General features: G+C 41.2%; 1 protein-coding gene across 1 annotated transcript in view; it reads right to left on the bottom strand.

Annotated features, from left to right (window-relative positions):
* Positions 1-15,451, bottom strand: part of RASGRP3 (RAS guanyl releasing protein 3) — an 86,692-nt gene that overhangs the window by 25,137 nt on the left and 46,104 nt on the right. The window contains exons 7-12 of the mRNA XM_008980888.5: positions 14,910-15,057; positions 13,303-13,476; positions 12,813-12,929; positions 9,685-9,960; positions 1,652-1,729; positions 145-261 (exon numbers count right to left, since the gene is read on the bottom strand). Of these exons, the coding sequence (XP_008979136.1) occupies positions 145-261; positions 1,652-1,729; positions 9,685-9,960; positions 12,813-12,929; positions 13,303-13,476; positions 14,910-15,057 (910 nt within the window). The remainder of the gene's footprint in view (positions 1-144; positions 262-1,651; positions 1,730-9,684; positions 9,961-12,812; positions 12,930-13,302; positions 13,477-14,909; positions 15,058-15,451) is intronic.

Below are 15,451 nucleotides of genomic sequence, written 5' to 3' on the forward strand. Positions count from 1 at the left end.
TAGTATGAAGTGCCTGCTAAATTGTTCCTACCTGCCAGAGGGCTGTTTTCATGGGTTCCATCAGATTCCTGGACAATCGCAGAATATTCTGGAAAGAGAAGGGGTGTTCTAGTGCCCTCTCTTTATTCTCCCTCATCCACTTACCTCAACTAATTTCCTTATGTGCTTGTTGATGACTGTGGGGTCTGGCTTTGGCATCACCCCTAGTGCCCACTCCAGGGGCACCACAGGCTTGTTGGGTGTCGTAGGGGAGGTAGGCTGCTGATTAAAAAAAAACACATATTTTTCAATTATATTATTATTATTTTGAGACAGGGTCTGGCTCTGTTGCCCAGACCAGAGTGCAGTGGTGTAATTTTGGCTCACTGCACCTTCTGCCTCCTGGGCTCAAGCCATCCTTCCAGCTCAGTGTCCCAAGTAACTAGGACTACAGGTGTGTGCCACCATGCCCGACTAATTTTTGTATTTTTAATGCAGATGGGGTTTCACCATGTTGCACAGGCTATTCTCTAACTCCTGGGCTCAAGCAATTCTCCTGTCTCAGCCTCCCAAAGTGCTGGGATTACAGGCATGGGCTACCACGACTGGCCATGTTTGTCAACATCAACTGGGGCCTTGAGCAACTAGGGCCAGGGATGCTGAGAAGAATGAGTAAGTTTTGTGTATTCATAATACCAGCAGAAACTTACATTTATGTAGCTTTTTTATGTTTTAAATGCTTATAAAACAAGCATCTTTTGTTACTGAAATCTAATCTGTAACTAAAAACCTATTTGGATACTACCTTTTGTTTAATAGCAATTTAAATTCTATTATTTTATTTTTATTATTTACTATTATTCTTCTTTGAGACAGAGTCTCGCTCTGTTGCCCAGGCTGGAGTGCAGTGGTGTGATCTTGGCTCAGTGAAACCTCCACCTCCTGGGTTCAAGCAATTCTCCTGCCTCAGCCTCCCGAGTAGCTGGGATTACAGGCACCCACCATCACGCCAAGCTAATTTTTTTATTTTTAGTAGAAACAGGTTTCACCATGTTGGCCAGGCTGATCTTGAACTCCTGACCTTGTGATATGCCCATGTTGGCCTCCCAAATTACTGAGATTACAAGTGTGAGCCACCACACCCAGCCCTCAATCTCATTATATAATGTTTATTTACTAAGAGTTTGCCATCTATTAAATGAGACACCATCCAATGTGACATCCAAATTCTGAGTTGAATCGATGGTTAGCAGAGAAATTTGTAAATTATCATCAAGATATTTACAATTTTAAATCTAATTTTATGTTGAATGGAACTTTTTTAAAGCCTGAAGGGTCCAAATGATCTTTAACATTAAGATGATTTACTATTCTTTTCCTTTTTTTTTTGGTCCTATTTGTGTTGAGTTCTTAGCAGGAACACAACAAATAGAAGATCAATTATAAAACAGAGTAATGAGAATGACGTTATTCCTCTTTATTAGCCTCTGGTATGAAGACATAATTCTCAAACTGTCAGGGCTAAGCTGTCCCCCCACTGATAAAATGGGAATAAGGTCAATTTTTAAATTCTTCCATTTTAGAACATAAAGCAACACTGTTATAGACAATTACTGTAAATAACAAAAAAATAGTGACTGGCACTGATCCTTAGAGAGAAAATTATACCTACCGATTTAGAATTTCTAGGCTCCAGCACCAGTGACAGTTTGTAAATATCATCTTCAGTGTGATAGAGGTCCAGGGAAAGCTACAACAAAATTAAAAGGGATAAATATGTTGGATTACCTTTAGTTATTTATTTACATTGCTGAATTTTTCAAGTTGAATGTTTAAGTTCACTGTCTAATTTCTACAGTAATTTGAGTAAATGCAGAACAATAAAAAGACGGAGTGCAGAGATGGAAATTGAAATTTAAAAGAGAAAACGTTAATATCGTTTATCATCAGTATTGACCAGAACCATCAACTCAATTCCTCAGCAGTATTTACTGAGCAGCTCCCAGATGCTCAGTGCTGAGTGACAGATGAGGGAGACCTGCTGTTTCCAGGCTGGAAGCAAGGACAGATGCAAACAATAAGACTTATAAGTGTAGTAAATGCTGCCTTCAAGGTGGAAATACAGGTACAATTAACTAGGTTCCTATTATTTGAGAGCATTGTGCTAAGTCCTGGTGAGGCAAGCTGATATAAAATAATTTCTTACCCTCCAGGGCCTGATAACTTATTTGAAGCTAAAAAGATGTGTTCATAGCAATAAAAGGCAGTACATGCTGAGTGTGAAGTAGTTGCTCCACTTAAGTGCTCCAGGAATTGGTCAGGAATCAGGGAGGCAGCATAGTAAGTAGAAGAGATCAGAGGCTGTGTAGTCAGTCAGGGCTGGGTTCAAGCATGCAGCCTGCCACTGGCTAGCTCTGTAACGTTTAGCAAGTCATTTCCTCTCTGACACTCAGTTTCTGCATCTGGAAAATGGGAATGATCATAAAAGTCCTTACTGAGTTGGCTGTATATCAGGACCAAACGAAATAATGTATGCAAAGTATTTCACATAGGACCTCAGTAAAATCTCAAGGAATGTTATTGTGTAGTGTTAATGTTACTGTTGTTATTGCATGTGTCATATTATTATGATGATGCATAGGGGCCACTGGAGACTGAAATGATCAGGACAGATTCATGGAGGTCCTTGTGAGCTGCGACTTAACCAGGAGGATTGGGACTTAATTTGGACAAGAGAAAGAGGAAGGTCACTGTAGGCAAGGACAACACAGATCCAGATTGGAGAACATGGATAAAATCTGTAAAGCCTACAATGCATGTTCCTGCTCACCTAAAACAGAAGTCACGAGGCTTAAAATAAGTCTGAACAATTCCTACCCATTCCTTTAAAGCTAGAACACTCGATGAACCACATCACTTTCCTGGCCATGAACATAACCAGTGCTGGCTCCCTTCTTTGATGATGTAGGAAGGAAAAATTTTCTTTAACATATTTTATCTAATATGTGTATGAGAGTGGAGTGAAAGGGAAAAGAAAGGAGGAAGCAAGAGAAAACTCAGAGGCAAAGATGTTTTCAAAGATTCCTTTTCCTGTTCTACTTCTTTTAAAAAAGAAGTTGGCATCATAAAGTTTCATTTTCAAATCATTCATTCAACAAATATTTGTCAGTAATGTACTATGTGCCAGGGACCATTCTAGTCGCTGTTCTAGCAGCAGCTACTTGAATATAACGTTTAAACTAAGGACTTCATAATCAGGTCACATTTCTTTTGGCTGTCTGTACTTTGTCACAGTTTTTTTCTAAACAAAATCAAACTGATTTAACTGTAAAGTTTCCCCAGTATCATTTCAAGATCATGAAAATCTTGCTTACAAAGAAGAGAGATTGTATTTGCCTTCCCCTGAACAGCAATCACTCCTACCTCCCCGACTCTGCCCTTTTATAGGAAAGGAAACATCTACATGTCACCAACAAACGGCTTTAGGAGCCAGCCCATTATATAAAAGAGCAAAGTAGGATGTGCAAAAGGTACATGTTGATAGAGACATTGGTACCAGAGCATCTTTTTTGGAAAACAGTCTTTACAGATGTAATTTATTTAGGGATCTTTCCTCTTTGTGCTATAATAAGAAAAATGTGCGATGATAAATGGGCCCTAACACCTCTCTTTGTGTTAAGGAAGCAACAGGGAGAGGTGTGGTTTGGGATGAACATCACTACCCAGCGATGGCAAATTGCTGCCAGCCTACCAATGGTCCTTGAGTTTCCAGATTTTCTGATTTGTTAGGAGAAGCCAGAAATCTGGAGTTTTAGGTAAACTATCCCAATTTTTAAACACTGGGAACAACAAAAAATTTTATAATTCCATGTGGGCTAAATAAAATACATCAGCCATGGGCAGTTGACTACCATTTTGTAAATCCCACAACAGACAACTCTGCCAGGCTCTACGCCTCGTGAAAGTGGGCAGCACATCTGTCTATTGCACCTCTGTACCCACAGTCCCAGCTTGCAGCCTTGCACTGTGAAGGTCACATAAAAAGAAAACTGAGTGACTCCTTTCTTCTGAACTCCTTATCAGGAGTTAATCCAGACATGGAGGAGCATGTTCCCTTCCTCCTGACTCAGCTTCCAAATCCCGTAATGACTGGCACCAGCATCTGCCCCAGATGACAGCAGCACTATAACGGCCAACCAAAAATCCAAATAAGCCACACACTAAGTCAGGGAGATGCTCTTTCAAAAGAAACAGAACATCCGTGGTATTTCCATGTGTCAAAGAGATAACTGGCTCAGCGATGAAAATGTTCTGGTAGTCTCCGAATATTTGCTCTCTGCTTATTAGTAGTGTGAGCCTGGGCAAGCAATGGATCTTCTGGAGTCTCAGTTTCCTGATCTGTGAAATGGGGATCATAAATAATAGCTGCCTCCCAGGACTGTGGCGAAGATGAAATGAGCGAATGGGTGTCTGACTAGGTTTGTTTAGAAGGTCACAAATAGGAGGCTGAGGCAGGAGAATTGCCTGAACCCAGGAGGCGGAGGTTGCGGTGAGCCGAGATCGCGCCATTGCACTCTAGCCTGGGTAAAAAGAGCGAAACTCCGTCTCAAAAAAAAAAAAAAAAAAAAGAAGGTCACAAATGCAGGGTTTGACTTCCAGTCAGTGCAACAGTCGAATGCCACTGTGCTTATCCATGAATGTAAAGCTGCCCTCGTAAATGTAAAGCTCCTGGCATCTCTTCTTTCCCAACCACGATTCCACTTCCTCTCTCTGATCTCCTCTGGGCTTTATGGACCTGCCTAAAGAGTGATCTGTTCTACTTTCTACACACCTTTTTAATAATATGGGCTGCTTGTCAATGGAATTTCAAGAACATTTGCTTTTGTCCAACATATTTTGAACCTGGCTGTTTTTTTTCTTCTGACAAATGTTCCAGTCCACTATTTTAGGTTGTTGCATTGACCAACCTATCCTTTCAGGAAAGCTGGTTGCAGATTCAGTCTTCATTAGGATCTACATGGGCTCGACTGTTTATCACAAAATAAAACACACCTGGACGTCAGACTGCCTCTACTCACCATTTTTGAAACTCTTCTTATTCTTCTTCTTCTTTTTTAAAAATGAGACTAAAATTAAAAATACAGGGGCTTTCCAGTTATTTGCATGTACTCAAAATGGTAAAAGTAACTGATAGGGCTAAAAATACCATGAAGAGATTCAGACTATTTCATATACCATGCAACAGAAGCATCAGTTTTTAAAACTCCGGGTTACGTGAATTGGGATATAAGGGAAATGTTCTCTCCAGATAGTTCCTGAGAAGAGGAACAATACCAATCCCAACAGTTTGGTGGCATGATCCTCCTTCCCTCAACGCGCCTGGTGCTGTTTTCCAGGGGCCAAGGATACAATGATAAAAATGACAAGCATAGCCCCCACCCTCATAGATTTTGCCTTGCAATTACCTCCTTTACTGCACATCATGAAGAGGGGGAGAGAGCAGTATTAATTTTTACAGACGTGAAATAAAAAATTAGATGTCAGCAGTGCGCTCACAGGAAAGCACAAATGTCCATTTGAGGGGAACCTGGCCCAGGCTGGGATGCAGACGTTTACTCCCTGTCCTTTGTGAATCTCAGTTTCTTTTTTTGTTTGAAAAAAAAAGGAAGGATCAAGGGTTATGTTCCACTTGCTGCCCTGCCCAGGCTGCATGGATGGTGCATGTGAGAATTTACTGAGGAAATATATATGAAAAGTGCTGTGGAAATCATAATCAACTATTACAGAAAGTTAAAGCACTGCCCTGCAGCCTACCACGCAGAGTAGGCGTTTAATAATTGTTGATGAACTTAAGGGTTCTCTTTTTCTGTCCTCCAGGGCTATCTCCATATATAGGTGACCTCACTCGAGCCATGTTTAGATGAAAACAAACACTTTGGATGAAACTTTAGAGTCCCAAAATGAATTGGGATATGAGGGAAATGTTCTTAGAAATAGGCAAAATGAATCACCCTTCTGATGCTGGCGTGTGGGCGCCTTCACATGCATTGGGGCAGCTGTGGTCAGCCATATGGTTCTAATCCAGATGTGTGTGGCTTCATAGAGAACATTGCCCTTATATCCCAAGGGAGAGAAGCCTCCTCGGTCCCCATGTTGAGGACATTAACTCCCCAGGAGTCAGGAAGCATGAATATATACTGCTATGCACTGAACTTTTTTTTTTTTTTGAGATGGAGTCACTCTGCAAGCTCTGCCTCCTGGGTTCAAGCAATTCTCCTGCCTCAGCCTCCTGAGTAGCTGGGGTTACAGGCATGTGCTACCATGCCTGGCTAATTTTTGTATTTTTAGTAGAGACAAGGTTTCACCATGTTGGTCAGGCTGCTCTTGAACTCTTGACATCATGATCTGCCCACCCTGGCCTCCCAAAGTGCTGGGATTACAGGCGTGAGCCACCACACTTGGCCTGCACTAAACTTTCTTCTTAGTTGTGGGGAGAGAGAAAGGATCTTGGCTTGATGTTTGAGGACTCATATACAGGACTGTGCTATTGGGATGCGCTATTGGGCTGGTACTACAGAATCAGGTTGACTCTTGCTTCCTTATATTCAAGGCTCCACCGGTTCTTACATCTAGAATCCTAGAAGTTTAGAGCTGGAAAAGACCTCACAAATGAGCACAAAACAATAATAAAATTATTTTATTTTATTTTATTTTTTGAGATGGAGTTTCGCTCTTGTTACCCAGGCTGGAGTACAAGGGCGCGATCTCGGCTCACTGCAACCTCCGCCTCCTGGGTTCAGGCAATTCTCCTGCCTCAGCCTCCCGAGTAGCTGGGACTACAGGCACGCACCACCATGCCCAGCTAATTTTTTGTATTTTTAGCAGAGACGGAGTTTCACCATGTTGACCAGGATGGTCTTGATCTCTTGACCTCGTGACCCACCCGCCTTGGCCTCCCAAAGTGCTGGGACTACAGGTGTGAGCCACCATGCCCGGCCGACAAAATGATTATTTTAAAAAAGCCAAAGTCAAGGCTGATAGCAAGGAGACAAAGCAAAGGGACTGCAGAGGCAAGGCTGAAAGTAAGGTCTGACATCTAGGATTTTGCCACTACGCTATGCTACCCAACATTGCAGTTACTAAATATGGCGCTTGATGGCTTCTAAGTTTTCCTTCAGTATGAGAGAAAGATTCCTTCCCTGCAAAAAAGAATATTTTTCTTAACCTTTATTTCTAGAGTTTAGATTTTTTTCTTTTGTACTCCTGAAATTTTATTGAAAACCCTTCAATGTTTCTCTAAATATCCCCCACCCCGCTTTATTTTTTTTTATTTTTTTATTTTTTTTGAGACAGAGTTTCCCTCTGCTGCCCAAGCTGGAGTGCAGTGGCACAATCTTGGCTCACTGCAACCTCCATCTCCCAGGTTCAAGCGATTCTCCTGCCTCAGCTTCCCAAGTAGCAGGTGCCACCATGCCTGGCTAATTTTTGTATTTTTAGTTGAGACAGGGTTTCACCATGTTGGTCCAGCTGAGTCTTGAACTCCTGACCTCGTGAGCCACCTGCCTTGGCCTCCCAAAGTGCCGGAATCACAGGCACAAGCCACCACGCTCAGCCTAATGTTACTCTAAAAATCTTTTTGTCATAACGTTTCTTGTTTCAATTATAACTCAAAATTAATCTCCCTACCTCATTATTATCTTTTATCTTTATGAGAAATTGCCCAAGGGTAGGCACCTGCTCTCTGAAGTTATGCATGCTTGACATCGTGGACAGCCTGGACACAGACACAGGAAGCCTAGGCTCCATGTGGAGACCGGTCTGCGGACATCCCTTGTGACCGTGGGTCTGTACTCTGATTGGGGCTGTAACTCTTGTCACTTATTAATGGAAACAGATTTACATGGCAAATGATTAATAAATGCAGGTGTTTAGATTATTGTGAGTTGTGTTTCCCACCCCCAGTAGAGAAAGTCTGTGTGTTTACTATTTATTATAAAAACTAAACTTTAAGAGATCTGTGTTTCTGTGTGTTGGCCACTTCTGCTTTGTTTGAAGGGTATAGCTAGCATTATTGCCTACACTTAGAGGGATATATATCTATATCTAGATATAGATATATATATATTTTTTGAGACGGAGTTTCGCTCTTGTTGCCTGGGCTGGAGTACAATAGCACAATCTCAGCTCACTGCAATCTCTGCCTCCTAGGTTCAAGTGATTCTCCTACCTCAGCCTCCCAAATAGCTGGGACTATAGTTGCATGCCACCACGCCCAGCTAATTTTTGTATTTTCAGTAGAGACGGGTTTTCACCATGTTGGCCAGGATGATCTTGATCTCTTGACCTCGTGATCCACCCACCTCGCCCTCCCAAAGTGCTGGGATTTCAGGCATGGGCCACCACACCCGGGCAGAGTTCTATTCTTTGGTAAACAATTACATGCTCTAGAAATAATTTGTGAGAAGGGTGAGAAAACACACTCTTATTCCAATGTAGCAGTCCTAGGTGATTTAGGATCTCAGAAATTGAGAGGAGTTATTGGTTTCAATTTCCATAGCGATAAAAGGAAAACAGTTAATTCAGTATTGCAGCTGAATTTCGGATGCTACAGTGTTATAAACCCAAACAGGGAAGTTGCAATCTACTTTTGTTTAAGGAAGGGCAAGAGAGAGAATTTGGTTATGCTTCTTCTTCCCACAAAGCAGCAGCCAATGGGAAACATTCTCTTCTATACACCTGTTGTGTCTAAATGTTCTAAGATAGGACCCAGAGACTATCTAAATATGTATGCTACAAATGCCAAAAAAATGTGAGTGGTAGGTGAATTTCTTTTGTCTAAGCCACATCACTCCTAAATACAGCATGCAGTTCATTTATTGAGTTTCTAAATATGCCAGTAACTGTGAGAGGTGCTAGGGATATGATATGTAAGGCAGATAAACAGAAAAAAAAAATTGATTGCAAAGTGACACCTTCTATAGTTAAGGAAAATATAAAGTGCAAGGGCGACATGTGACAGATGCATGACTGCTTTGGAGAGGGGAAGAGAATGCCCCGAAGGACAGGCTTTTAAATTTGAACTCAACACATCAATGGGTAGGGATGGGATTCTCCAAGAAAGTGCAAAGGCCAGGAAGCAGTAGGCAGCATTTCACAGTGGAAAGTACAAGAAGTTCAATATTTCTCAAAGACTGGTGAAATGTGGGAGAGGGTGATGGCAAACAAGGCTGGGCTGATGGTCGGAGAGAGTCTTGAAGAACCTTGAATGCCAGACTGCAAATCACAACCTGGGGGTTTGGGAGGTTCATCATGGGAACAGGAAGATCATGTAGAAGGTCCTTGCACTACTACAGGCTTCAGCCAAAGCAGTGCAATGAGGATAAAGAGGAGCAGATGACTGACTAGAGGACATACAGAAGGAGAATGAGGGCTGAGACAGAGTCTGGAGGAGCCTCTCTAAGAACTCCAGAAGTGGAGCCATCTGGCACAGACTGGGCCCCTCTGAACAAAGACAGATTTTTTTGCCCCAAGATTTGCCAGTTATGGAAAATATTAACCAGGGTTCCTTTTCCCTTGTCCGATGAGATTTCCTCTCATTTATTGACTCTGAAACCAATTTTCCCCCAGAATGACTTGCTGGCACACATCGTCCTATGTCTCCTGCAGAAGAGTTATTAAGCCCAAACTTGGCTCCTTGGAACTCACCGTGAGCAGGTTGATCAAATCCATGTTGGGTTCTAAGTGGTGAGAGGCATTCTGCAAGGAGACTAGTTCACTCAGGGTAACGGAGAGCTGGTGCATTTTCACAATGTTCACTTTGTTTTCCTCCATCCAGTCTGGGAAAATGACATGAACTGCTATCAAGTCTTTCAAGTGTACTCCAAGGATGGGGATTTTGAAGCCATCGCAGTCAGCAAAGGCCTTGCGGTAATTGCAGTAGTTGCCGTTGGAGGAGACCAGCTCTGTCATTTCATTCCAGTTCTGGGAACAGATGGAAAAGTAGAATTTTCAAACAACTTTCCCTTCTGCATACCCCCAGGCCCTGCAATGCATGGCTAGGAAATTCCTCAGCTACTGAGAAAAGTATCACTTGCACCAGCATTGATGCAGGGAAATATGAATCAGGAAAAAAGAAAGTTAAAAAAATGTACTAGGCCTGGCTGTGCCTTGATCAGCCTGTTCCATTTTGTTATAAAACAGAAACAGCCTACAAGTCTGCCTACCTACTAGGATGTTGTGATATTAAATGGCATCGTGTACAGTTAGATGTTTTGGAATATATGAAAATATTACTGTCCACAAATTGAAGCATGTTGAGTATTAAAAATTGTTTAGTTATTCCAAGAAAGTTACATTCCAGATATTACTTGAGGTTAATCTGGGACAGTATGGGGTAGAGAAAGTTGCAATGCGGTGTGAGATAGCTGTGGTTCTGTATTCTGCCTAACTAGAAGAGTAACTTTGAGCAAGTCACTTCAGTTTTTTGGGCCTCAGTTTCTTTCTCTGTTAGAGAAGTTCCCACGTATAATTTAAAAAGATACACTGGTAGTTCTCCAAGCCTCTATAAGCTTCTATCAGATTCTTATTCTTCACAACATTTAAAATTTGGTTTTGCTTTTTCCTTGAGATTTGGTACAAAGCTAAGAGAAAATGAAGTACTTGGGAGGCCGAGGCGGGTGGATCACGAGGTCAAGAGATCGAGACCATCCTGGTCAACATGGCAAAACCCCGTCTCTACTAAAAATACAAAAAATTAGCTGGGCATGGTGGCACGTGCCTGGAATCCCAGCTACTCAGGAGGCTGAGGCAGGAGAATTGCCTGAACCCAGGAGGCAGAGGTTGCGATGAGCCGAGATCACGCCATTGCACTCCAGCCTGGGTAATAAGAGCGAAACTCCACGTCAAAAAAAAAGAAAAGAAAAGAAAATGAAGTACTTATTACATAATAAGTCCCATTCTACTTGGAATGAATAAGAGTATGAGGTCAAACAATGGTACTTCTGTGGCTTACTTCCTCTTATGTGGACAAGTTATCGATGGATACTTCACAGCAACCAGACCTTTTTAGTAGATCCCAATTTTGATTAGTTTACTATCTCCCAAAGCAGCCCATGTGACTCAGACAGAGCTGTTTCCATTTCCAGGACCAAGAATGAGTTCTCATTTATCATCAGTGTAATTGCATCCCTCTAGTTTGTGATTGGTTCAGGAACTCAGGGTTAAGCCAATGAGTACATTATATTCCTCTGGCAACTGTTACTGGTCCAGGGATGGACCTAAGACCTGAGATGGCTCAAGAGGTCTTTAATTGTATGGGTGAAGAGTTGAAGTGAGAAGTCTTCCCTATCTTCAACTTTCATTATTACAAATTATGAACAAGGGAACATAATTTTTTGGTTGCTACAGATAGCCCAATTAGGAGAGAAATCAGTTTGATGAAACAAACAAACAAACAAAACTCCCTGATACTCAGGCAGGCAGAGCACCTGAGTCAGAGCTCTGAACAGACCATGCTGGCTTGTTCTCTAGACTTCCAGGTATGTCCCGCAGGGTGGAGTGCAGTGGTATGAGCATGGTTCACCACAGCCTCAAAATCCTAGGCTCAAGCAAACATTCCACCTCAGCCTCCCAAATAGCTGGACTACAGGCACACACTAATGCACCAGGCTAATTTTTTTTGTGTGTGTAGAGACAGGATCTAGCTATGTTATTTTGGCTGGTGTCCAACTCCTGGCCTCAAGCAAACCTCCCAACTCCACCTCCTAAAGAGCTGAGATTACAGGTGTGAGCCACCACTCCTGACAGATAATACATTTCCTTATTGTTTAATTACTGTAGAAGATTTTTTCTTTTTCTTTTAAACTCACAGCTAGACGTGCCCTGACTGAAACAGCAAAGTGCACTCTTACATGAGAATCTTTTCATAAAGATTCATCCCTATACAATGTTCATTTTTGTTCAAGAAGAAACATGACTATCATGTCATGAAAATAAATATAACAGAAAAGCTCAGTTTGTAAAATGATCACTCTTTTTAATATCTAATATATACTTCTTCATGACAATTCAGCTGTAAATCTGAGGATTTCTATACAGGGCCTATGACTTCCCCTTCTTTCTATCTTCTGATGTGCCCAACACAATGTCATGAATAGTCATTCAGTGACTTTATTTCAGGAGGTAGGGTAGGAACTATTTTTCTTTTTTTTTCTTTTTCTTTTTTTTTTTTTTTTTGAGACAGAGTTTTGCTCTTGTTGCCCAGGCTGGTGTGCAATGGCAAGATCTCAGCTCACCGCAACCTCCACCTCTTGGGTTCAAGTTATTCTCCTGCCTCAGCCTCCCAAGTAGCTGGGATTACAGGCATGTGCCACCATGCCTGGCTAATTTTGTATTTTTAGTAGAGATGATGTTTCTCCATGTTGGTCAGGCTGGTCTTGAACTCCCAACCTCAGGTGATCCGCCTGCCTCGGCCTCTCAAAGTGCTGGGATTACAGGCCTGAGCCACCATGCCTGGCTATTTCTTATTTACCTTGTGTATCACAGTGCCTATCACATAGCAAGGACCAAATAGGTATCTGTTGAATATTTACCACTACAATACGTTAATGATATGTCAAAGCATTCTTCCTGGGAACTTACCACCACCTCCAACCTGTTTTTCCAGGTGGACTTAGCTGGTGTGGCTACCCTTTCTACTTTGTCCCCATGTATAACCTACCATTGGTTTAAAAGGAAAACTTTCCCACTCTGAGTGACATTTGTTAGGCATATGCTAAACTTGACCAATTTACGAATGCATTTTTTACTTTTGATTAGAATCAAATCTACTATACCTTTGTAACTTCTGAAGAGAGATGAGAATGGGTCTCTTTGAGGCGTGAAATGGAACTATGACTGAGGCCTCCCACCACTGCCATCAGGGTGTTAAAATTTTTGAGCTGAAGGAGCTTCTGCAATTAAAATGCATCAATGCTTTTTAAGGATCTCTGAATTATTCTAAACTTTCTAAATTACAAGTAAATGCATGCACAATTTTAATAACAAGGACCTAAGGAAAAAGATTACATTAATTTAGAAGGATGCACAAATAGAATCAGAGAAATATATCTATTTTATTGCACAGAAAAATAGCTACATTAAATGCTTCTAAGCATTACTTTTTGAAAGCAAATCTTTTTGCATGGTAGAAATATGATTTGTTCATTAGACATCAGCGAGTCCGATGCCCGCATATTGTGATCACCACATTTCCTCAATGACTTTTCTCAGTAAAGTAAATGAACATCTAGAACTCAGGAACCCCAGTCTGATGACCAGACATACCTTTGCAACATTGATAAACTTTGTGATAACATCTGCCCTTTGCTGGGGGGTTGGTTTGCTAAGAACCATCAACTGGACCCACTTAGAGATTCCATTAAATAAAGCAATAGATCTTTCCAAGGTTGGATTATTCTCCAGGCAGCCGTGGATGACATAGCTTTGGTAATCAGTGAACTAGGAAAGGAAGATTCAGAGATTCTGAATTAATGGAGACTTTGTAAAATCAAAAATTAGAATATTGCATAGAAGAGGTGAGATATTATTTCATAACAGAACAATTTATTTCACATTTAAAATGGCATCCTACAAGTTTCAATATACATGTGTCTTTTAAATATCATTTTGCTGCTTTTCAAACCCCACTTCTCATCCTACTCACAGACACCCACTACTATACATCACAGTGTCGGTTAGAGGAGAAAGGGGCAAGATTTAAAGTCTTATTCCAATGAGTTCAAAATTTACTGGTTCATAAGATCCACCTGTGGCACTCAGTAAAATGCTGGTTCCTGGGAACACCCTAGGTATAAACAATCACTGTCTCCAGAAGAAAAACTTAAGAATTTCCAATTTTAACACACTGCTGGTGATTCCAATTCGGCAAGTTAAAGATACAATGGCATCTTAAAGACAGGATATGAACATAAATGTAACGATTTCAAATTAGCATGCGTTGTAAAGTTGTTTCAAGAAAAAGAAGACAGAGGGAAAAAATTCAGTTGAAGCAAGACTGCAAGACAAACATATTTTCAGAATGTTAGCATGGATGTCAAGAAATACATACAAGCTTTCTATCATATAAACAGTGCAGGGGACTCCCTCCCGTGGCCTGCCTGCGGGGAATCGTTAAGGTCCTCTCCAAGTAAGATTACTTAGTGAAAGAATCAGCCTTTCAGAAATTCATGCTTCGAATGTAATTCATTCTCTGACGCCTTGGAAAAGGAGGAGTGACTTCCCCAGAGCTTGGTGAGACAAAGCAAAGTGGCTGGCTGATTGTGAACCAATGTAGAAAATGTTACCATAACAAGAGGATAGAGAGCAGGAGGCTAAGAAATCACAGACCAGAGAAAGAAAAGGGGGAGTTGGGAAGGAATGAGGCTCCTTCAAGATGAGTAGGAAAGAGAAGTTTAATTCAGGATCTCTATCTCTGGGAAAGAAACAACCTGATATTGAGACTCTCCTTATAGTCGACAATTCCTATTTTCAACCTACACCCATAATTAGCCATTTATACAAATCTGAACCTAACTAAATATTTTTTCCCAAAAACGAAGGGCCTAGCAAAACATATTCATTTGGGAGAAGTCAATGGAGCTAAATCAACCTTGAATGGTTAAATCTCCACTGAGTATTTAGAAAAATCATGCTTTAATCCTATGAAAGGAGACATTGAAAATAGCGACAGAAATATAGCTCCTGAGCCATAAAATAAAGACAGAATAATATTTATCTTTGGTTAAAAGGGATTGTTCCTGTGAATTAAGGGCACTTTTCCAACAGAGCACAGTGATAGAAGCTGCCAACACTTCAGAGTATGAAAATGCGGCTCTTGGGAAAGTTGGCATGGTGGTTGTTATCCTTGGAAGAATAAATGTCAAGTTTCTTACTGAGATCCTTCTAAAAGATTTATGCTCCAGAAAAGTGAGGTGCTCAGCCAATTCAATGGGCTCCAGATGGTCAAACAGCAGACAGGCTTTTCCCTTCTTGGATACTTTTTTCCTCTGTGTGACTCTTCTCATCCAGTCATAGGAAGGACTATAAAAGAAGAGTGAGTCCGGTCAATGTGCTGAAAGCCCATTTCACTCAATGGAAGTTATTAACCTACTGACTCTGTAACTCTTGGCTTGCTTCCAGGGGCTTGTGCAAAATACATGCCATCTTTCATATTTGAAGAGAAAACCACTGACCAATTGCCAATAGAACATAAATTTGGAGTTGTTTTTCCAGACAGAGTAAGTTTTGCACTGATCCATCCAGAATCTCTTATTTAGTCTCTTTGTGACCGGCAAGGTCTGGATCATAAAGGAAAGGTTGGGGCTAGTATATGTAAATTTGGGAGTTTATCAGGATATAATTGATGATTTAAGGCACATGGAAACCAGTAGAAGCTGTGGTTCTCACACTTCAGTATAACATGAATTATCTGGAA

This window comes from Callithrix jacchus, chromosome 14, assembly GCF_049354715.1.
Source record: "Callithrix jacchus isolate 240 chromosome 14, calJac240_pri, whole genome shotgun sequence".
NCBI lineage: Eukaryota > Metazoa > Chordata > Mammalia > Primates > Cebidae > Callithrix > Callithrix jacchus.